The sequence below is a fragment of the Vulpes vulpes genome, chromosome 6, assembly GCF_048418805.1.
Source record: "Vulpes vulpes isolate BD-2025 chromosome 6, VulVul3, whole genome shotgun sequence".
Taxonomy (NCBI): Eukaryota; Metazoa; Chordata; class Mammalia; order Carnivora; family Canidae; genus Vulpes; species Vulpes vulpes.
The window spans coordinates 131,096,065-131,118,047 of NC_132785.1; the positions used below are offsets into that span (position 1 = coordinate 131,096,065).

At 57.9% G+C, this 21,983-nt stretch overlaps 3 gene segments (V, D, J or C); all 3 read right to left on the reverse strand.

Annotated features, from left to right (window-relative positions):
• The window catches only part of LOC112930265 (immunoglobulin alpha-2 heavy chain-like), a 1,136,867-nt gene that overhangs the window by 190,097 nt on the left and 924,787 nt on the right, over window positions 1–21,983 (reverse strand). Inside the window, 1 exon segment of the C gene segment in view lies at window positions 16,120–16,185. Within this exon segment, the coding sequence occupies window positions 16,120–16,185 (66 nt within the window).
• The window catches only part of LOC112930321 (immunoglobulin gamma-1 heavy chain-like), a 931,325-nt gene that overhangs the window by 48,572 nt on the left and 860,770 nt on the right, over window positions 1–21,983 (reverse strand). The window contains 1 exon segment of the C gene segment in view: window positions 15,770–15,806. Coding sequence covers window positions 15,770–15,806 — 37 coding nt within the window.
• LOC112930269 (Ig mu chain C region-like) overlaps window positions 6,901–21,983 on the reverse strand; it is a 551,713-nt gene continuing 536,630 nt past the window's right edge. Inside the window, 5 exon segments of the C gene segment in view lie at window positions 6,901–7,419; window positions 7,523–7,840; window positions 8,079–8,417; window positions 8,497–8,814; window positions 16,328–16,385. Of these exon segments, the coding sequence occupies window positions 7,025–7,419; window positions 7,523–7,840; window positions 8,079–8,417; window positions 8,497–8,814; window positions 16,328–16,385 (1,428 nt within the window).

The following is a 21,983-nucleotide window of genomic DNA, read 5'->3' on the forward strand; positions in this document are numbered from 1 at the left end:
GGGACTACAACTTTGTCACCAAGAGAGTGTTGCTGTGCTTTGTTCGAAGCAGGCCTTGCAGTTACGGGGCATGGACTTTTCTAAACTAAGTGCAGGGGAAGGGCCAACCTCCGCTCCTTGCTCCCAGGAAATGTGGGAGGGGATAGAGGCTCTCAGGAGCCAGAACTAGAAGCTTTGGGTGGGGGGCACTGCCTATCTGGCCTTGGGGCAGAGGGTCCGAACAGGCACCCTTCTACAATCTGATCCCTCATCTGAGAAGAGCCAGGAGTAGTTGGGTGGTTATCCAGGAACGTAGGTGGACAGCCTTCTTGTGTCATGGTCTGTATCCCCTTGAAGTGCACGCAGTGCCCACATGGTGTTTAAGATTCTACATGACTATAACAGAACTGGCTGCACAAAGCAGAGGAAATCTGGCTTTTAGGACAGACCATGGCCCCAAGGACAGAGCGTGACCCCAAACACAGAGCGTGGGCAAGAGTACAGAGTGTGGAGCTGAGAAGACAGAGTACGGAGCTGAGGCGAGAGTGTGGAGCTGAGGAGAAAGCATGGAACTGAGGACAGAGTCTGGAGCTGAGGAGACTGAGGAGCTTAGGAGAGAGTGAGGAGCTGTGGAGAGAGCGTGGAGCTGAGGAGAGAGTGTGGAGCTGAGGAGACAGAATGTGGAGCTGAGGAGAGAGTGTGGAACGAAGGAGACCATGGAGCTGAGGAGAGAGAATCAAGATGAGGACAGAGTGTGGAGCTGAGGAGAGAGTGTGGAGCTGAGGAGACAGAATGTGGAGCTGAGGAGAGAGTGTGGAACAAAGGAGACCATGGAGCTGAGGAGAATCAAGATGAGGACAGAGTGTGGAGCTGAGGAGAGAACCCGGAGGTGAGGACAGAGAGTGGATATAAGGATTGAGTGTATAGCTGAGGACTGAGCTGGACTTGACGACAGAATTAGGACCCGAGGAAAGAATGTGGATCTGAGATTAGAGTGTGTAGTTGAGGAGAGAGTGTGGAGATGAGGACAGAGTGTGGAGCTGAGAAGAAAGCAAGGCGCTGAGGAGATAGCAAGGAGCTGAGGACAGAGGAGGGAGGTGAGGAGAGAGGGTGTAGCTAAGTAGAGAGTGAGGAGCTGAGAAGAGAACGTGGAGGTGAGGACAGAGTGAGGAGCTGAGGAAAGAGTGTGGAGGTGAGGACAGAGGGTGAAGCTGACGACTGAGTGTGGAGCTGAGGAGAGAGCGATGAGCTGAGGAGAGAGTGAGGAGCTGAGGAGGGAGCAATGAGCTGAGGAAGAGCATTGAGGCGAGGACTGAGTGAGGAGCTGAGGACAGAGTGTGGAGCTGAGGAGAGAGCAAGGAATTGAGGAGAGAGCAAGGAGCTGAAAAGAGGCAAGGATGTAGGACAGAGAGTGGAGCTGAGGAGAGAGCGTGAGCTGAGAAGAGAGAGTGAAGCTGAGGAGAGAGTGTGGAGCTGAGGAGAGAGCATGGAGCTGAGGATAGAGTCTGGAGCCGAGGAGAAAGCAAGGCACCGAGGAGAGAGCTAAGAGCTGAGGAGAGAAGAAGGAGGTGAGAACAGAGTGTGGAGCCGAGGAGAGAGCATGGAGCTGAGGAGAGACTGTTGAGGTGAAGACAGAGTGATGAGTTGAGAACCTAGTGTAGAGCTGAGGATAAAGTGAGCTTCTGAGGAGAGACTGTGGAGGTGAGGAGAGAAAGTGGAGCTGAGGACAGAGTGGAACTGAGGAGAGAGCCTGGAGGTAAGGATAGATTGTGGGTATGAGGAGAAAACCTGGAGTTGAGGACAGAGTGTGAAGCTGAAAAAAACAGTGTAGAACTGAGGAGAGAGAGTGGAGATGAGCAGGGAGAGTTGAGCTGAGGACAGAGTGTGGAGCTGAGGAAAGAACCTGGAGGTGAGACAGAGTGAGGAGCTGAGGACAGAGTGTGGGGGTGAGGAGTGAGCAGAGCATGGGGTTGAGTACAAAGTGTGGAGCTGAAGAGAGAGAGTGGAGGTGAGGAGAGAGTTAGGAGCTGTGAACAGTGAGGACTTGATGAAAGAGTGTGGAGTGACCTGGTGCAGCCACTCTGGAAAACTGTGTGGAGACTTGCATCGGGGTGCAGGTGTCCCGGCGTTTCCCTGCATCTGTATCTTTGGGGTAAATTCCCAGCAGTGCAATTGCTGGGTCGTAGGGCAGGTCTATTTTTAACTCTTTAAGGAACCTCCAGACAGTTTTCCAGAGTGGCTGCACCAGGTCACTCCACACTCTTTCATCAACTCCTCACTGTGTTCACAGCTCCTAACTCTCTCCTATCACTCAGGTGATAAATGAGATGCTGACCTCACGGTTGATGCTGAGCAGGGTGACCTCTGGAGTTGTTCCCGAAGTGCTGTGCACAGGAGAAGGACATGAGGTTGGGCCACGGGGTGGGTGGCTGGAATCGTGTGTGCCAGGTTATACCTTGACATCCTGTCACCCTTGTGCCCCTGATGGGGAGCTCGTGGGGGACTGGATCCCTGGGGATGTACTTGTCCCACTGGATTGGGCCAAGGCCCTAATCCCGCACGACGAGCATCCTTACAAAAGGCACACGCACACAGCGGCGGCGCCTGGGGAGCGAGATGGCAGGGAGAGGGTGCCTCGTGTCCAAGACAAGGTCGCCACCAACCACGGCAGCCCTGGAAGCCAAGACGCAGCCTGGAGCCGACTCCTGCCCCCGGCGTCCATGGGTCTTGCTGCTCCCACAGGTGCCGTCTTGAGCCGACAGCTGCCCCCAGCACCAGAGCCCCCAGGCCCACGTGCCCCTCATGGGGCCAAGGTGCAGTCCATTTAACCAAAGCAAAGCCAGAACCAGAAGTGTCCACCTGGAGCCCAGGCTGGGGGACAGATGTCCCAGGACCACGTCCCTCTCCTGCCTCCATGGCAGCCACCCCTCTGGGGTTGGGCAACATGTGGATGGCTGGCCTTGCAAGCTCTCGGCTGCTCTCCGCACCTCTGGAGCCTCCTCCTGCAGCCTGGCTCAGCCGTCCTCACCAGGTGCCACCCCACATCCCTAGTGGAGGTCTGCGCCTTCCCTCTCAGCCTCCTGTCCCATGCGCCTGCACCCAGATGCCTGCTGCCATGGCTCCATGGCCCGCGGTCCACACTGGCTGCCCGCACTGTGGCCGGACCAGCCCCCTCTGCATGGCTCCGACTCAGCCATGGCCCTGGGCCCGGCACCGCCTGCCCTGCTTCTGCAGTGATGTGGACACGCCCAGCCTTTGCCCTCTGCCTCTCCTCGCCTGCTCACCAGAAACTCCTGCTTTCCCCACACCAGCCACTGTGTAGCCCAGATGTGGGGTGAGCTCCCGCAGTCCTGCCAGCCCCCAGATGTCCACAGCGGGTGGGACAAGCCCTTAGGGTGGCCAGACTTGCTGGGGACAGAGATCGGGCAGTGCACCGTGAGGGGACCCCAAGGCAGAGGCCCCTGCTGGCCGCACACGAAACCCCGAGGCCCACACCAGGTTCCTGGCACCCGCCGTGTCCAGGAGGTCAGGATTGGGACTCTCTGAAGCAGGCTGGATGTGTGCGAATCCCGGGGTGCCGCCGGGGTCCCCTTTCCTGGCATGTCCCCTGGCAGGCCTGCATGCAGACAGACCCCCTTCTCACGTGCCCTTCCAAACAAGGGCTGCCTGTTGAGACGCACATGCAGCACCCAATTAGTGCCGTTCGGAACAAAAACACCAGCACAAGGCAGCAGTTTCGCAAAATGTACACGTTTATTTCAAGGCGACATGCGTATACATTGCAAAGCAACGCTCGCAGCGGAGCCGCGGCTGCAGGCTCCCACACGTCCCGGCATTGGCCAAGTCTCGAGAAGCCCTTGTCTTCGAGCTGGAAGCGGGAGGGACGACGTGGGAAAGATTTAGGCACAAGTTGATGGGCCCAACAGGCTGGGGACCCCAGACCCCAAGGCAGTGCCCCCTGGGCTCCATCTCCCGGGGCTCTGACGCTCCTAGCTGGCCGGTCATTTCACCTGCAGATGACAGACAGTGTGAGATGTTTCCCCGTGGTGCAGGGGCAGGTGAGGCAGGCCTGTGGCTGTGTGCACCCCCCTCCCACTGCCACCCTGCCGCTACCTTGAACAGAGTGACTGTGGTGCTGTAGAAGACACTGAGGAGGAAGAGGACGATGAAGGTGGATGCCATGGTATTCAGGTTCTCGAAGCCTTCCTCCTCGGCACTCACCTCCCCCCCTGCAGGGGACACAGCACACAGGGGTCAGGCCATGGCCAGCAGGGCCCAGCCCCAGAGCAGCCCCTGGCCCCAGCTGTGCTGCCCCCAGGAGGGCCAGTGAGGGCACATGGCTTCTCAGCCCCCCCAACGCCTCAGTACCTGCCCTGTGGGGCCGAGGGCTCCTGGGTTCTGTGGAGAAGGGTCTGAGTCAGGCGTTAGCGAGGCCTTGGCCACTTGATGCAGGGGTCAGGCCAAGGAAGAACATGGCCAAAGCAGAGCGGGGTGGTGACCCTGAGCACCTACCCTATTAGCCCTGGGGCGGCAGAGAGCTCGGCAGAGCAACACAGACACAGCGGTATGGCTTGGGCTTGGGTGAGATGTGGGGCCCCAGATAGGTGGCTCAGTGTCTCGGCGGGGGGGCTGGTGGCTCAGCCAGGACCACCTGGGACTGAAGCAGGGAGCAGGCCCCTCCACCAATGGTGGCTTGGAGTGTGTGTGCCCCTGGCTGCGGAGGCCGCTGAGGCCCAGCTTCCCAGTGAGATCCCCGCTGGCTCGCCCTCCCTGCTCTGAGTGGGTGGCACATGTGAGAGGACAGGTGGGGCCCTGGCTGGCTCTCCACCCCACCAGTGCTCGGGGACCCAGGGGCCAGATAGAATGCTGAAGCTCCAGGGAGGGTGACATTGGAGTGCACAGGCTGAGGGCACTCAGGGGGCTCCAGCCTCAGCCCAAGTGGGCCCTTGGGGGCATCTGGAGCTCAGGCTCCCAAGGGCCTGGTGTGCAGACAGGGTCTCAGAGGCAGCCCAAAGGAGGCTCTGCTGCCTGTGGCTGCTGGCAGAGGAGATGCCACTGTGGCTCTCACACTTCTCTGCCCGGAGGGCTCTGTGCTCCCTCAGTCTTGCTCCTGGGAGCCTTGCTTCCCACCATTTCCAGGACCTGGTTTTCACAGGGGTCCCCCACTCAGATCAGACTCTCTGCGGCCTCCCCCTGCCTGCTTTGTCAGGACAGGCCCAGCCCCGTTCATCCCCGGGTGCTGGGGTTCTGCTTCCTTCGAGTGCCTGGGCATGGGCAGGGGCTTCCCTTGGACCCAGGCCTGGGAATGGCAGCCATGGTCAGAGACAGAAGGACAAGCAGAGCTGGGGCACGAAGGCCTGCAGGAAGTGACGTGGCTGGAGACGGCGGGAGGCCCTGGGTTAGAGGGTGTGCAAGGGCTGGCATCCATGTGTGTGCACATGTGTCAGCGTGGCTGTATACATGTGTGAATAAGTGTGCATGTGTCGTGTGTGTGCACATGTATCTGTGTCCATGTGTACCTGTGTCCACACCCACATGTGTGTCTGTGTCCGTTTGTCTGCCTGTATGTCTGTGTGTGTGTGCACCTGTGTCTACACTCACATGTGTGCATGTGTTCACGTGTCTGCCTGTATGTCTGTGCGTGTGTATGTGGAGCTGCATCTGCGTCCACACTCACGTGTGTGCATCTGTGTCTACACTCACGTGTGTGCATCTGTGTCCGTGTGTCTGCCTGTATGTCTGTGCGTGTGTACGTGGAGCTGCACCTGCATCCACACTCACGTGTGTGCATGTGTCCACATGTCTGCCTGTATGTCTGTGTGTGTGTATGTGGAGCTGCACCTGCGTCCACACTCACGTGTGTGCATGTGTCCACATGTCTGCCTGTATGTCTGTGCGTGTGTATGTGGAGTTGCATCTGCGTCCACACTCATGTGTGTGCATCTGTGCCCATGTGTCTGCCTGTATGTCTGTGCATGTGTATGTGGAGCTGCACCTGCGTCCACACTCACGTGTGTGCATCTGTGCCCACGTGTCTGCCTGTATGTCTGTGCGTGTGTATGTGGAGCTGCACCTGTGTCCACACTCACGTGTGTGCATCTGTGTCTGAGTGTCTGCCTATATGTCTGTGTGTATGTAGAGCTGCACCTGCGTCCACACTCACGTGTGCACATGGCTGTGTCCGCGTGTCTGCCTGTATGTCTGTACATGTGTATGTGGAGGTGCATCTGTGTCCACACCCACGTGTGTGTGTCTGTGTCCATGTGTCGGCCTGTATGTCTGTGTGTAGGCAGGCACATCTATGTCTACACACATGTGCGCATGCCTGTGTCCACATGTCTGCCTGTATGTCTGTGCATGTATGTGGCGGTGTGCTTGTGTCCACACTCACGTGTGTGTGCCTATGTCTGTATGTCTGCCTGTATGTCTATCTGTGTGTAGGCAAGCACATCTGTGCCCACACCCACGTGTGCGAATTCCTGTGTCTGCGTGTCTGCCTGTATGTCTGTGCATGTGTATGTGGGGACATCTATGTCCACACCCACATGTGCACATGCCTGTGTCTGCATGTCTGTGTGTGTGTGTGTCTGTGTGTGTGTGTGTGTGTGGAGGTGCATCTGTGTCCACACCCATGTGTGTGCATGCCTGGGTATGTGTGCCCATGTGCACTGTATACATGTCTGTGTCCATATGCATGCATGTTGCTGTGTGTCCATGTGTCCACATCTGTGTGCATGTGTGCATGTATGTGGCTGTGGGAGCAGCTAGAGGAGCAATGAGCATGGGCTTGGTCTGCGAGGAGCACAGCGACCTCCGGAGGTTGGGTGGGGGAAGGGATGGTGGTGGAGGGTGGTCTGGGGATGGCGGCAGCACAGCCAGGGCCCTTGCAGGCAAGAGCATCGCTTACTCAGGACGAGCATCTTTTGAATGGATGTTTTTATTTCTAATTTTGATAAAATGCCATATTTCAGCCCATTGACATGGTTAGTTTGCACATGTGCACACACAGCAACGGGTCACCCGCCTGGAGTGGGCGGCCCAGCGGTCAGTAGCAGGTGCTGGCTGTGTCAGATAAGACCAGGGACACGTTGTACAGGGTGGGTTTACCGGTGGACTTGTCCACGCTCCTCTCGGTCACCACATGGGGCAGGGCCTCGTGGCCTACAACACAGGTGTAGGTCTCCCCGGCATTCCAGTCCTCCTCACTCACGGTCAGGATGCTGTGGACAAAGTAGAGGCCGGGGGCTTGGGGCTCGGGCATCGGGGCGCTGGTCACATAGCTGTCAGGGGGCACAGGCTGGCCCTTCTGCAGCCACTGCACGAACACATCTGGGGGTGAGAAGCCTTTCACCAGGCAGGTGAGTGAGGCTGATTCCCGCAGGCTCAGCTGCTCCCGGCTCGGGGGCAGGACGTAGACAGAAGGCATGTGCTTGTTGACATCTGTGGGAGGAAAGACAGTCGTGAGTTCAGATGAGGGGCTGGTGGGGAGAAGCGCCCAGGGGCTGTGGAAGAGCCCTGGGGCAGAGGAGGAGTGGGCCCCTACCCTTGGGCCTGGAGATGGTCTTCTTCAGTGGTGAGGGCAGATCTGTGTGGGTCACCGTGCAGGTGAACTGCTCGCCTGACTCCCATTCCTCCACGCAGACGGTGGCCTCCCCCATGGCACTGAAGGTGTTGTTGGGGTGGCTCTCAGAGATGTTGGTGTGGGTTTTCAGAGCCTCGCCATTTTGACGGGTCCAGGAGATGGTCAGGCTGTCATAAGTGGCCAGGTCAGTGACCAGGCAGGACAGCTTGGCCGACTTGGTGTTGAAGATGCTGGCAAATGAGGGGGGGATGGTGAAGATGCTGATGACAACAGGTGTATCTAGATCAGGAGAGAGTTTGCGTCAGTGACTGGACATGAAATCAGGCAAAGTGGAGATTTTCCCCAAAGAATGGAGGCCCCGTCCATGGGCCTTCCTCAGCTGCAAGGACCCTCTGGAGGGGAATGCTAGGCCCCCACCGCCCCGCCCTTGGCCGCTGCAGGAAGCCAAGGCTCGGGGAGCAGCTGGCCCGAGTGGACACCAAGCCCAAGGGGCTGCAGTAGTGGTGGGGTCACTCACTGGGGGTGCACATGGAGGACACGTTCTTCTGGAAGACGATCCCATTGTGCTCAACGTGGCAGGTGAACACGCTCTGGCTGAGCCAGGCACTCTCGGTGATGGTCAGCATGCTGAGGATGCTGTAGGTCACAGGTCCGTGCTCTTTCTCCTCGGCCTCTGCCTTCCCTGTGTTGAAGCCAGACTCGATCTGCTTTCCATCACGGAACCAAGACACGGAAATCTGCTTGGGGCTGAAACCTGCAGCCTGGCAGACGAGCTGGGACTTGCGCTGGCCATTGCCAGAGAAGGCATCGCGGGGTGGGATGAAGACAGTCACGTTGGGAGATGTCGGAATAGGCCCTGGAATGAGGGGACAGTGCGTCAGCCTGGCTGGCCCACCCTACCCATCCGGCCACGGGGAGGAGGGCCCTGCTCTCACCTATGATGGGCACGTTCACAGATTTGTCACCATTGGAGTGCTTGACGTTGCATGTGATGTACTCGTCTGAGCCCTGGATGATGTCCACGGAGGGCAGGAACACCTGAGAGGTTGCCACATACTTGCCCTCTCTCAGAACCGAAGGGAAGGTCTTAATGTCCTGGTTGTTGATTGCACTGAGGTTCTCGTACTTCCAGGAGAAGGTGATGGAGTCAGGCAGGAAATCCCGGGCCAGGCAGCCCATGGCCACCAGGGTCTCATCAGACAGGGAGTTCTCACAGGTGATGAGGGGGAAGAGGTTTGGAGGGGATGGACTCTCTGAGGACCAGAGAGGGACAAGAGATGGGTGAGAAGCTGTGTTCTTTTCACACTCTGCCAGGCGGGCTGTGACCAGCCCTGCAGCTCCCTCACCTCACTGCCACAAAGGCTGGCCTCGCAGCATCCCCAGCCCGGGGAGGAGCCCAACAGTGCAGTGGATGGCAGTGCTGACATCGAGTCCTGCCGGGAAGAGGAGGCGCAACTGCCCCCACCCTGCCGCAGAAGCCCAGCTCTGGACTTGTGGGATGGCTTGGCCTCGGCCAGTGTGGCTTTCCCCCTGAGACACAGGAGCCAGGCTGCCACACTCAGTCACAAGCCTGAGAGCCATCTGTGAGGCAGGTTGATAGAATAGAGAGGAGCGCCCCAACCAACCAACCAGCCCTGGCCGGTGTGTCTAGGGTCAGCGAACGGTGTGCATATGAGGAGTCGGGTGATGCAGATTCCCCTTGGCCCATCCTTAGCACAACTAGGTTATTGAGGTCACATCAAGGTTAGTCAGGACAGCCCAGCAAGGCCAGCTCACCCCCCGACTAGAACTAAATGCCCCAATGCAGATGAATCTAGCCCAAACTAGGACTTCAAACTCCTGGGTCAAAGCAACTCAGTCAGTCCATTTCTGCTGGACTATCTCAGTGACCATGGCTAACCAGCTCAGTGCACCAAGCCTAGTCCCAGTTCATTCAGCCTAATTCAGCTCAGTTTTGCCCAGCTAGGACAGTTCAGCCCAGCTCACCTCAATTCAACTCAGGCCACTTCAACTCAGTTCAGCACAGCCCAGCCCAGCTCAGCCAAGCTCAGCTCACCCAGCTAGGCCAGCCTGATTCAGTGCAGCTCAGTCTGGCTCAGCCCAGCCCAGCCCAGCCCAGCCCAGCTCAGCTCACCCAGCTCACTCCTGCTCAGCTCAGCCCAGCTCAGCTCACCCGACTAGGCCAGCCTGATTCAGTGCAGCTCAGTCCGGCTCAGCCCAGCCCAGCCCAGCCCAGCTCAGCTCACCCAGCTCACTCCTGCTCAGCTCAGCCCAGCTCAGCTCACCCAGCTAGGCCAGCTTGATTCAGTGCAGCTCAGCCCGGTTCAGCCCAGCTCAGCCCAGCCCAGGTCAGCTCAGCTCAACCCAGTTCATCCCACCCAGCCCAGCTTAGCTCAGCCCAGCTCACTCAGCTCAGACCAGCTCAGCTTAGCCCAGCTCAGCTCAGCTCAGCCTGGTTCAGCTCACCCAGCTCAGCTCAATTCAGCTCACCCAGCTCACCCAGCTCAGACCAGCTCAGCTCAGCCCAGCCCAGCTCAGTTCAGCTCAGCTCAGCCCAGCTCAGCCCAGTTTGGCCCAGCTCAGCCCAGCTCAGCCTGGTTTAGCTCACCCAGGTCAGCCCTGCTCAGCTCAGCCCAGCTCAGCCCAGCCCAGCTTACCCAGCTCAGCTCAGCCCAGATCAGCTCAGCTCAGATCAGCTTACCAGCTCAGTGCAGCCCAGTTCAGCCCAGCCTGGTTCAGCTCAGCTCAGCCTGATTCAGCTCACCCAGTTCAGCCCAGCGCAGCTCAGCTCAGCCAAGCTCGTCCCGGTTTAGCTCACCCAGCTCAGCCCTGCTCAGCCCCACTCAGCCCCGCTCAGCCCCGCTCAGTCCCACTCAGCTCAGCCCGGTTCAGCTCAGCTCAGCCCAGCTCAGATCAGCCAGCTCAGTCCAGTTCGGCCCAGCTTGGCCCAGCTCAGCGCAGCTCAGGGCAGCTCAGCCCAGTTTAGCTCACCCATCTCGGCCCTGCTCAGTCCAGCTCAGCCCTGCTCATCCCAGCTCAGCCCAGCTCACCCAGTTCAGCCCTGCTCATCCCAGCTCAGCCCGGCTCAGCTCAGCCCAGCTCAGCCCTGCTCATCCCAGCTCAGCCCAGCTCACCCAGCTCAGCCCGGCTCAGCTCAACCCAGCTCAGCCTGGTTCAGCTCAGCTCACCTCAGCTCAGCCTAGCTCAGCACAGCTCAGCCTGGTTCAGCACAGCTCAGCCCAGTTCAGCTCACCCAGCTCAGTCCAGCTCAGCTCAGCCCAGCTCACCCAGCTCAGCCCAGCTCAGCCCGGTTCAGCTCACCCAGCTCAGCCCAGCTCAGCTAAGCCCAGCTCACCCAGCTCAGCCCAGCTCAGCCCAGCTCAGCCTGGTTTAGCTCACCCAGCTCAGCCCTGCTCAGCTCAGCCCTGCCAAACTCACCCAGCTCAGCCCGGTTCAGCTCAGCTCAGGCCAGCTCAGCTCAGCCCAGCCCAGCTCACCCAGCTCAGCCCAGCCCAGCTCAGCCCAGCCCAGCTCACCCAGCTCAGCCCAGCCCAGCTCACCCAGCTCAGCCCAGCTCAGCACAGCTCAGCCCGGTTCAGCTCAGCTCAGCCCAGCTCAGCCCAGCTCACCCAGCTCAGCCCAGCTCAGCTCAGCTCAGCACAGCCCAGCTCACCCAGCTCAGCCCAGCTCAGCCCAGCTCAGCCCAGCCCAGCTCCACTCACCAGCTCAGTGCAGCTCAGTTCAGCCCAGCCAGCCTCTGGCTCAGCTCAGTTCAGTTCACCCAGCTCAGCTCACATGAGCTCAGCCCAGCTCAGGCCAGTTTAGCTCACCAAGCTCAGCCCCACTCAGCTCAGCCCAGCCCAGCTCACCCAGCTCAGCCCGGTTCAGCTCAGCTCAGCCCGGTTCAGCTCAGCTCAGCCTGGTTCAGCTCACCTAGCTCAGCCCAGCTCAGCTCACCCAGCTCAGCCCAGCTCAGCCCAGCCCAGCTCACCCAGCTCAGCCCAGCTCACCCAGCTCAGCCCAGATCAGCTTACCAGCTCAGTGAAGCCCAGTTCAGCCCAGTCAGCCCGGCTCAGCTCAGCCCTGCTCAGCCCAGCTCACCCAGCTCAGCCTGGTTCAGCTCACCCAGCTCACCCCAGCTCAGCTCAGTTCAGCTTAGCCCAGCTTAGCCCGGTTCAGCTCAGCTCAGCCCAGCTCAGCCTAGCCCAGCTCCACTCACCAGCTCAGTGCAGCCCAGTTCAGCCCAGCCAGCCTCTGGCTCAGCTCGGTTCAGCTCACCCAGCTCAGCTCACCTCAGCTCAGCACAGCTCAGCCCAGCTCACCCAGCTCAGCCTGGTTCAGCTCAGCACAGCTCCGCTCATCAGCTCAGTGCAGCCCAGTTCAGCCCAGCCAGCCTGGCTCAGACCAGCTCAGCCCGGTTCAGCTCACCTCAGTTCAGCTCACACAGCTCAGCCTAGCTCAGCCTAGCTCAGCTCACCTCAGCCCAGCTCAGCCCAGCTCAGCCCGGTTCAGCTCAGCCCAGCTCACCCAGCCCACCTAGTTCAGCTCAGCCCGGCTCACCAGCTCAGTGCAGCCCAGTTCAGCCCAGCCAGCCTGGCTCAGCTCAGCTCAGCCCGGTTCAGCTCAGAAGTGCCAGTTCAATGTGGTTTAGTTCAGCTGCGCTGAGAACTGTTCTGGGCAGCCCAGTCGTCCTGTCCAGTGCAGCCCTGAAAGCTGGGTCCTGGACTCGCTAGAAAGTTTCAGGCCAGCAGACCTGCTTGCCTTTTGAGCTAAAGCTGTCTTACCCAGGAAAGCTGTAGACCGCAGCCAGGCTCGGGGTCAGTCCCTCCTGTGCCTACCCCTGCCCTTTTTGTCCTTGCGGATTTCTGCACTTGGGTCCCCTTTGTGTCCAGGCCCTGCCCCGGCCTCAGCCTGCCGGTGGTGCCCAAGCATTATCAATCAATCACTCCCATCTCAGTATCCCGGGGAAAATGCTTCCTGACAAGTCTGAATCCATTAAGAAATTTTACAAGGATTGGGGAAGGTTTCCTGTCATCGGGAAAAGCTCATCTTTGCTTTAGAATAGGCAGTGCTGCTTCTGGGCTAAGTGTGCTTGGATCGTCCCCTTGGGACTTGGCCCTTGGCTGAACTCCTGCTCTCTGAGTCTAAGGTAGGACCCCTGACTTAGGTAAATTTCCTCTAAATAAAAATCATCATTAAATATGACCAAAAATGCATCTTATCTGAACTTTCACTTCTAATTCTGCTCTGTATCAGAAAGCTCTCTACCAGGCAGTGGGCTACTTTCAAATGCACAGTAATGACCTCACATCCAAAGCCACGTTCACAACAGAGAGTGCCTAAGTGGCCCTCTAAGTTAGGATCCTAGGATCCGTAGGTAAGAAGCCCCGGGGCACCACTTTGCACCATTTCCTAGACACAATCTTTAGAGAAAGTTGAATATGAGGGACCAAGGCAATGGTCACTCAGGGATTCATACAAATAAATATTGTCTCACTGAGCAGTCATTAAAGAGTGATTCCTCATCAACAGAAAACCAAAACAGCAAATAGCAACTTCCCAGATGAGTAGATTTGGCAGCCGGGGCTGCCTCTCTTACCAGTTTGGCTCCCTGGTCACTGTGCGGGCTTTGAAGACTTCCTCCAAGTCCATTAAAATCGGTTGGTCGATGGGTAGCCGGTGGGCCTAGTGGCAGAAGCCACGCTGGCCTGCCTCCAGCCACGGCAGGCCTGGGGGACCCCAGCCACAGCAGGCCTGGGGGGCTCCTGCGGCCTGAGAGCCAGCACAGCTCCCTTCTGACTTGAGACCTGACTAGGCTTCCTCTCCCTCCAACAAGAAACACGCTTTGCTGAGATCATTTGGGACCATCAGGCACGTTTCACCTAAGATTTGTCTCAGCAGGAAGGCTTGAAAAGCTGAGCCCAAGGCCGCTTTATCAGCCTATCCAAGTGCCTCTTAACCACAAACAGAAAATCTAGCTTAAAAATCTGCGAACACAGTGATTGTGGAAATGGTGCTTCTGGGCTCTAGAGAATGGGCTCGGGTTAACGACTGCCGGCAGGAAAAACCAATTAAAAACTGTTACAGACTTGATGGGATGAGCACTGGGTGATATGCTATATGTTGGCAAATTGACCTCCAATAAAAAAATAATTTAAAAAATAATAAAAATAAATAAATAAACCCATTACACAAACATGTTGATCAACTGTCCTGAAAACAGTTTAATTTCTTAGACATTCTTTGGAAATGGGCATAATGAGCTAAGACTGAAAAATTAGATTCAAGTAGTTAAAAAAAGGAAGACTTCCCAGCTTCTGCCAGCATCGCGGTCTTATTTTAGAAATGCAAATTGCACAGGTGTTGTTTTGCACTGTGGCCGTGTTCAGCTTCGCTGGGCTGGGCAAAACAACCCGAAAACCATGGCTGCATAACCACAAACTATAAATTTGCCAAGTGTGTTTTCTTGCTTCCTAAAATAGACAGTCCATGTGACCCGCTTCCTGCCACCTGCAGGTACCTGGCCCTACGCCGCGGCTCAGCGAAACCCAGCACCACCACTTCCAGAATCTCCAAATTAATTTTTAAAAATTAATAAACTTAATTTATGGTGGTCAAAACTCAAATCTCGCAGCAGGACAGGACAGCACCGTGTCACTATTTCTTGTATCAACTCCAGAAACATAAGATTCAACTGATACAATTAAAAAGTCTCATATACTTGAAAATATCTCACATTTTAAACTCACAGATTTCCTATATTTTTTTCCCCTCAGAAGCCACTTCAAAGATGTCCTGTCCTTCACTAGTTAGCACTTAGGAGGAGCAGACCCCTTGGTCTTAGACGCTGCCCGGCAGGAGCCGAGCCCTGCAGCCCCCCAGCCCCACCCTGGGACCCGCACCAGGCGGACCAAGCATCCCTCCTCACCCAGACGAGTCTCATAGACACAGCCTAGCACAAAACATCACCCGTGATTCTGCGGGAAGTCTCTCACTGCGCGCTCTACAAGTGACATTCTCGTGGATCTGCACACACACGAGCCCTGCACACTCCTTAGCCCATACCAACAGCCCCACAGTCCTGCGGCCATGGGGGTCCAGCCCCCAGCCCCTCCCAAGGGTCAGTGATTCCCCTGGGCATGCCGGCATTACTCTGGTTTCAGAAAGGCATCAGACAATCAAGAGGCTCTGACTTCTCTCAGGCTCCCAGTCCTCGTCCCCTCCCAGCCAGCCCGACCCTGGGGGTCACGTCCTGAGGACCTGCCATCAATGCTCAGAAAACCCCAGAGAAAGGAGCAGAAAATAAAGGCCCCAGGAGGGCCGCTCTTACCTGAGGACACGATGAGTGAGGTGCCATGGCCCCAGTAGTCCATACCATAGTAATCACAGTGGTGAAATCACCATCCACACCCGACCGAAACCCTAGGGGCCCGGCCCGGCATCGCCCCGACTCTGAGGCTTGCACTATGTCCGGCCCGTGGAAGCCCATCCTCTGAGTCACTGTAACCCGGAGGCTCTTAGACCCTCCACTGCCCCTGAGACCCTACATCCCGGCCACTGCCTGCCTGGGCCGCCTGTCTGCCGGCCAACAGCCCCCAACCATTGGGGACACAGAGTCCAATCTACCCCAAGGGCCGTCACCCCAGAGAGCGGGTGTGTCAAAGCCACAGATCCCTATTCTGCTGACTACGCCACAGCCACTGCGGCCCCCAGGAAGGCTCAGATTAGGTGGCCAGACCAGGCAAAGAAGCTGCCCCGTCCCTCTCTGCGGCCGTCCTCGGGGCAGTGGAAGGGCCATCTCTGGCCCTCCATCTCTGCCTCCACTTCCTGAGCCCCAGAACGCCCAACACCGTGAACCCCCAATTGCAGCCCGACTAGGGAGAGTGCGGACCCACCTGAGGACACGGTGACCAGGGTCCCTTGGCCCCAGTTGTAGAACCAGTTGTCACAATATGACAACCATGATGGGACCCCAGACAAGAAATGGGACCCAGAAAGGCCTTGGACCTCAAATCACAGCCGTTGGGGCTGAGAGAACCAGGTGGCCCCAGGAGCCAAGGCTGCCGGAGGGCCAGGTGGCAAGGGACCGCTGACCCATTGGCTCCTTCCCGAGTCCTTTTGGACCCCAGACCCAGACACCCTCATTTTCCCCCAAATGCAGCAAAAAGCCCCGGAGAGAAAGAGGAGAGAAGGGTTGTGAGGACTCACCTGAGGAGACGGTGACCAGGGTTCCCTGGCCCCAGTACTCAAAGTTGTCACATTGCCAAGGGCCCCATTAGGTGGTGTACAAAAACCTCACTCCCACCCACTGCCCAGCTGCCCGGCCGCCACAGACGCCCCAAGTCCTCTGGTCTGTGCGCCCCAGACACAGCCCGTTGTGCCGGCCTGACTGCCGCAGGCAAACCCCCATGGCCCCCAGAAAGGCCGTCCACAGAGCGAGGACCTCACAGCCTCCAAAGCAGCTCCTGGGCTCCCCACAGGGTCCCTCAGAAACCCAGGAGTCTCTGGAAATTGCTTCCCTGCACCAGGACAGAGGGGCGAACAGAAAGCTGTCTTACCTGAGGAGACGGTGACCAGGGTCCCCTGGCCCCAGTAACCAAAAGCATTGCACAGGGACACAGTCCCTGCTTCTCCCCTGACATAAACCCTCCCCGGCCCCCTGCATGGGCTGTGTCTCGATGCTGGAGGGTGCCGCACGCAGCTGGCTTCCCTGCCCCCAGCCACATGACCCCACGGGAAGACAGACACAGGTAGGGGTGCACTTACCTGAGGAGACGGTGACCAGGGTGCCCTGGCCCCAGAGGTCTAAGTAATCATGTTCACACTGATACATCTGCCTAGTCCCCAGCACACAAAACGCCGGGCCCTGATACAACTTCTCCTTCCCAGCCGTCAGCTGTCCTCAGGCTCTCTTGCCTGGCTCTTGGCTTGCTTACCCCCCAGGGCCCAAGGGGGCTGCACCGCAGTCCTGCGGGGCCCCAGGCTGGATCTCAGGCTAACGACAGCAGGGCTCCAGGGCTCTGGGGCTCCAGCACTATGGCCGTGGTGGAGCTGCGAGCAGCCCTGGGGACATGGCCTGGGGCCCATGGAGCAGCTGCAGGGGAGACTCATCTGAGGAGACGGTGACCAGGGTGCCTGGGCCCCAGATGTCAAAGTAAATGTCACCCAGTGAGCTGTCCCTGTGCTGCAGCCTGAAGCAGACCCCACAGCCAGGGTCCCCAGGGAGATGCAGGAGCCAGAAAGTCTTTCCTCTGCTCGAATAAATGTCCCGCCCCGTGCCCCGCGTGATCCCTCCTGCCTCAGGCCCCTGGGCTGCCATGTGGGTGTCCTTCCTGACAGCTGACCGGCTGTGATCCTGAGGGCACATTCTCCATACACGGCCCTCACCACCAGGGCCCCATCCAGCCCTCTGGCCATGTCACGTCCACTTGCCATGTCCCTTCTGAGCAGACTAAGCACCCCTCTCAGCCTCCTGGGGCTGCCCGCTGACCCACGCTGGGTCTGCAGTGAGCCTGCCCCATGAGCCTCAGGCACCCTCGGACCGCTGGCCCACCGGGTTTTTGTAGAGCTGTCAATCACTGTGTCCCCAGTTAGCACTGTGGTTCCTGCCTGGGCCAAAACCCCCAGGGCCAGAGGGGTGCTGGGTGGGGCCTCAGAGCTGGCATGGGAGACGGGGCTGCATCCTCCCAGCCATTCCTACATCAGCTGCAAACTGGTGGCCACTACGAACAACAATCCCAGCATTGAAGGCTCTCCTGCATCAGTTTTCCTTTGCTCTTCCTGAAATTAGAGAAGGTCCAAGGCTGCGCCCATGGGCCACCTGCATTCAGGCCACGTGGGCCTTGGGTGGTGGCACAGGTGGAGGGGCAGGCAGCACCAGTGCTTGCTGGGCCCCTGGTCCCCACCCAGGCCCCTGGGCCCCCAGGGGGTGGACAACCGCCAGCCCGCCCCAGGGGCCTCCCAGAGTCTCGGCCTGCAAGGCTGCTTCCCCCCTGGCCACGTCTGTGCACACAGAGCAGCACATCAGTGTCCTCGTGAACAGGCCCCTGGGGGCCAAGGCAGTGCCCACTGTGGCCGCCGCATGCCTGTCTGCCCCAACTGCTGGTCATGGAGAAGGCTCTCAGCTCTGCATGCCCCTGGCTGTGGGGTGGGTGCAGGGGGAGGGGCATGAGGGTCCAGGGCCCAGGGCCACCCCACCCCCACCCCACACAGGCTGCTGTCCCCAGACACCACCCATCAGGCTGGGTGCCAGGACCTACAGGCTCCCCGGGCCCATGCTGGTGAGGCAGGTGTGCTCATGTGTGGGCCAGGGACTGGGAGGGGGCGATGACAGGCTTGCTGGCAGAGGGGTCAGTGAAGAGTAAGTTGCCAAAACCCCAGGCTGGCCATGCGCCTGCGGAGGAGGCTCCATGTAGTTGAGTGGCCTGTGTGCCCCTCGAAGAGGCTGATGGGTGTGCGGGCCCTGTTTAGTCTCTTTCTGGAAAGTTCTGTCCAGTACGGTGTGAAGAATGGATCCAGGAGGCCTGGAGGCAGCAGGAGAGGGAAGCCTGGATGCTGGGAGATTGTTAGGGAGCCCCTGGGGTGGCAGGTAGGTCACAGGGTCTCCTGTGGGAGGTGGTGGGATGAGGATGGGGGGAGCAGGGAGGGCAGGACAGTGCGCCCTGCAGGGCTGTGCGCCCAGGATTCAGGGCTGAGGCTGGGGCTCTAGGCTTCTGGCCTGGTCTTGGGAAAATGAGGAGAAGCAGGCCCAGCGAGGGGTGTAGCTGTCGATGTCACCTCGGGGAGGCTGACGACAGGTGAGGGGGGGGACCCGCTGCCATGCTGGGGTGCAGAGCCTCTCTGGACATGGCTGGACACCAGCACATGGACAGTGTCCAGTCTGGGGTGATGATGGCCCAGCCGGGGGAGAACCGTAGGGAGGCCCTGTGTAGGGGCAGAGCAGCCTAAGGGCCCCGAGGCACCTGTGAAGGAAGCCAGTGGGGGAGGGGAGGCAGGGATGAGGCAGGGACAGTGGAGAAAGAGCAGTGGTCTGTCATGGGAGGGGGTGGCTGCAGCCTCCATGAGAACGGCTTGCCCTGGGGACCTGGGCTGGAGGGCAGGGCAGGTTGAGGGCTGGGTTGTGGCCTCTGGTCCCTTCCCATCCCCATGCCCAGGCCTCCTGGGAACCCACAGGGGTAGCTCCTGGCTCACAGGCAGGGCTTGTTGAGCCCCAGCCCCTTTCTGGGATCACTGTGTTAAGGTCTCAGCCTTGGGACCTCTTCTCTCCTTTTAGGGAACAAGGGTAAGCTCTGCTCTGGCCCTTCAGGAAGCACCTGCTCTGGCTTTCTAGAACCTTCAGTTCCTGGCTGGGGGAAGGGCAGGTGCCCTCTGTGCCCTGCAGGCCCATCTCTTCCAGCTCCCAGCCCTAGGCCCTAGCCCTGCCTCTCCACCATGGCAGAGACAGAAAACCAGGCAGGTTGCAGGTGCCGTCTGGCCTACAGAGGACCCATCACAGCTCTGGGGGACCTGCGCGTCCTGTCAGGCCCTTGGGGAGGATAGCACCTAACCTTGGCATAGCTCTTGAGCCTTCCACAGAGAACTGCACACTGTGTGCAGTTTGGATCGGGGCAGCTGAGCTGGGTCTGTGTGGCTGGCTGTGCTCATGCTCAGTGCTGGGAGCCTGGCCCTATCGTCCAGGGAGAGGACATGGGCGTTTCAGGTGTGCACCTTGGCGAGGGCTGGCTGTGGTGTCTGGACCAGCATAATGGGGTGGCCAGGATTGGGCTAACTGGTGGGTCTTCCAGCCTCTGCTCACAGCTGCAGGCTCCTGGCTCCCCTACGCCTTCCAGAACAGTGACTGGGAAGGTGTCTCCTGGCTGACTCAGCTGCCCTGAGCAAGACTCAGAGTTGAGTCAGAGGCCGAACTCCAAGGCAGGTGGGGAGACCACCCTGTTCAGTCAGGACATGTCCACGCAATTGCTTCTGAAAAAGGCGGTGAGCTAGGAGTAGCTGGCCTGGGGCTTGTGGTGCTGCCATGCCTTGGTGAGCTAATCTTGCTGCAGGGTCTTGTTCCCCCCGGAATCTAGCACGGTGGTAGACCAGATGGCCAGAATGCAGGTGTGCTCTGAGTACCGACCGCTGGTCCTCACACTCACAGGGAGAAGCTTTGTCTCTGAGACTTGACCTCTGGTGGCCTCTGCCAGCAGGGAGCTGCTTCCTGAGCCTCACACTCCAGGAGGAAGGTCCATATGGGTGAGAACACAAGAAAAAAGTCCTCTTGCTACATTTCTCAGGCCAGAAGCTGCAAAGAGCAAATAGCTGCTGTTGCCAACAAACCGAAGGTTGTGAGAAGCCACCAAAGGGAACAGAGAGGAATAAGAAACAGAATTTCCCTCCTCTGAGACCCTGTGATATAAGCAAAAAGGAGTAAAAACCAGAAAAAAAGGCAAGAGCTTACAAACAAATATGAAACAACAAGGGGAGGGGCTCCAATCCTGCTATGGGAAGAACAGAAGACCCCAGTGGCTCCTGGCAGCACCACCCCTGTCCCTGCAGCTCAGAGAGGTGCTAGGTGGTTAACAAAGCCCAGAGAGAAGAGGCCAGCAGGCCGGGGCAGTCATCACTCTCTAGGGCCTGGAGCAACTTCAGACATGAGACCGAGGGTTGACCAGTGGGTAACCAGGGCTGATGTCGCTGAGGGTGTAGGGTGTTGGGTGGGTGTCTCTGTGAAGGGCGTTCCTTCATGGCAGGAGAGGGGCTGCTGCAGCCACCAGTGCCCGAAGCCAAGGGCCCAGCAGGAGCTAACGCACTCTCATTGCCATCCTGGCTTTTTGTACAAGAAGGGAAGCCTCGGCATCTTCTGCATCTCCTTGTCCAGAGTGAATCCCATGTCCATCTTGGGTCTCCCTGAGGGTCTCGTCCCCTGGACCTGGCAGGACTCTTTCACCAGGCTGGACAGACAGCTCACGTCAACCTGCTTTCTTGGTGGCACAGAAGGGCTGCTTCTGAGAATGGCTGCAGGGAATGGGTAGGTGGCCACAATGGGTGGCTCAGGTCCTGGGGCCACCACCCTCCATGCCACCCCCCCAGCAAGAGTGGGATGTGCCCGTCCCTGCAGCTCAAGCTCTGCAATGACCTGGACATTCACTAAGTCTCAGAGATCATGACATGTCCCTCACCCCTTCTTTACCTTAAGGCTGCAATAAATCAGGTTAAGCTCAATGCCCAGCCAACAGTATCCAGAGGGATGTCCACAGCCAAAGGCCCTGACCCGTTGTCACTGTTGTCATGCTCTTGTGAGCATTGCCAGCCATATGCACTTTTGAGGCAGCATTCAAGATTTTGTCTTGAGGACTGTCCCGACTTAGACTGGGAGGCCCTTACCCCTTCCTCATGGTTCCCACAGACTCCTGTATTCATAGGTTCCCACCTAGTAGTGAGTGGGAAGGGAAGAGCAAAGTGCCTTTGGAATTCTTGGGGGCCTCCCAAGGCCATTAGTCAAGGCTGGGCACCCCAATTGTGTTAGAGAGAGTGGATGTTCTGTGGATAAAGTGTCTGGGTGGACAGAATGAGGAAACATGACTCTCAACTTTTGGAACATGAAGATGGTGAGGTGCCACCACCATGACCACTGACCCACCCAGTTAGCTCATACGTGGTGAGTTGCTTTTCTGCTGATGGCTCTGTGTCTGCTAAGAGCCAGCTCCTTGGGGCCCCTGCCATGGGTAGACCAGCTGCTCTTCTTGCAGTAAGGAAGCAGGGACTTTGGTGTGTGCAGAGGTGCAGCTTAGTCCTTTTCCACATTTACCATGATCTTCCTTGGAAGAGTCTCTTGAATGCTTTGAGCTTCAAGATCCCTTATCTGCAGGAACATGGGAAGTAGCATCTTGCTCATGAGTCTTGCAGGATTAAGAGGTAGTGATGCAAAAGAGGAGCTCAATGCCAGGGAGTACGTACAGAGAAGAGGCAAGGAGTCCTCTGCCATGACAAGGAGGCTGAAATCTTTAAATTTGTTTTTTAAATAATCATTTTATTTTATTTTGCTTCATTAAGACAAGTGCAGTCCTTAATCCCCATCCCCCATCTCCCACCCATCGCTCCTGTGGTCACCATCAGTGTGTTCTCTATAGTTGAGATTCTGTTTCTTGGTTTGTCTTTCTTTCTCTTTCCTTTTTGCTCATTTGTTTTGTTTCTTAAATTTCACAGATGAGTGAAATCATGTGGTATTTGCCTTTCTCTATTTCACTCAGCATAATACTCTCTAGCTCCATCCGTGTTATTGCAAATGGCAAGATTTCATTCTTTTTTTTGACTGAATAATATTCCATTGCATATATATGACACATCATTATCCATTCATCAGTCCATGGGCACTGGGGCTGCTTCCATAACTTGGCTACAGTATGCTATAATTATTGGGGTGTATGTATCCCTTTGAATTATT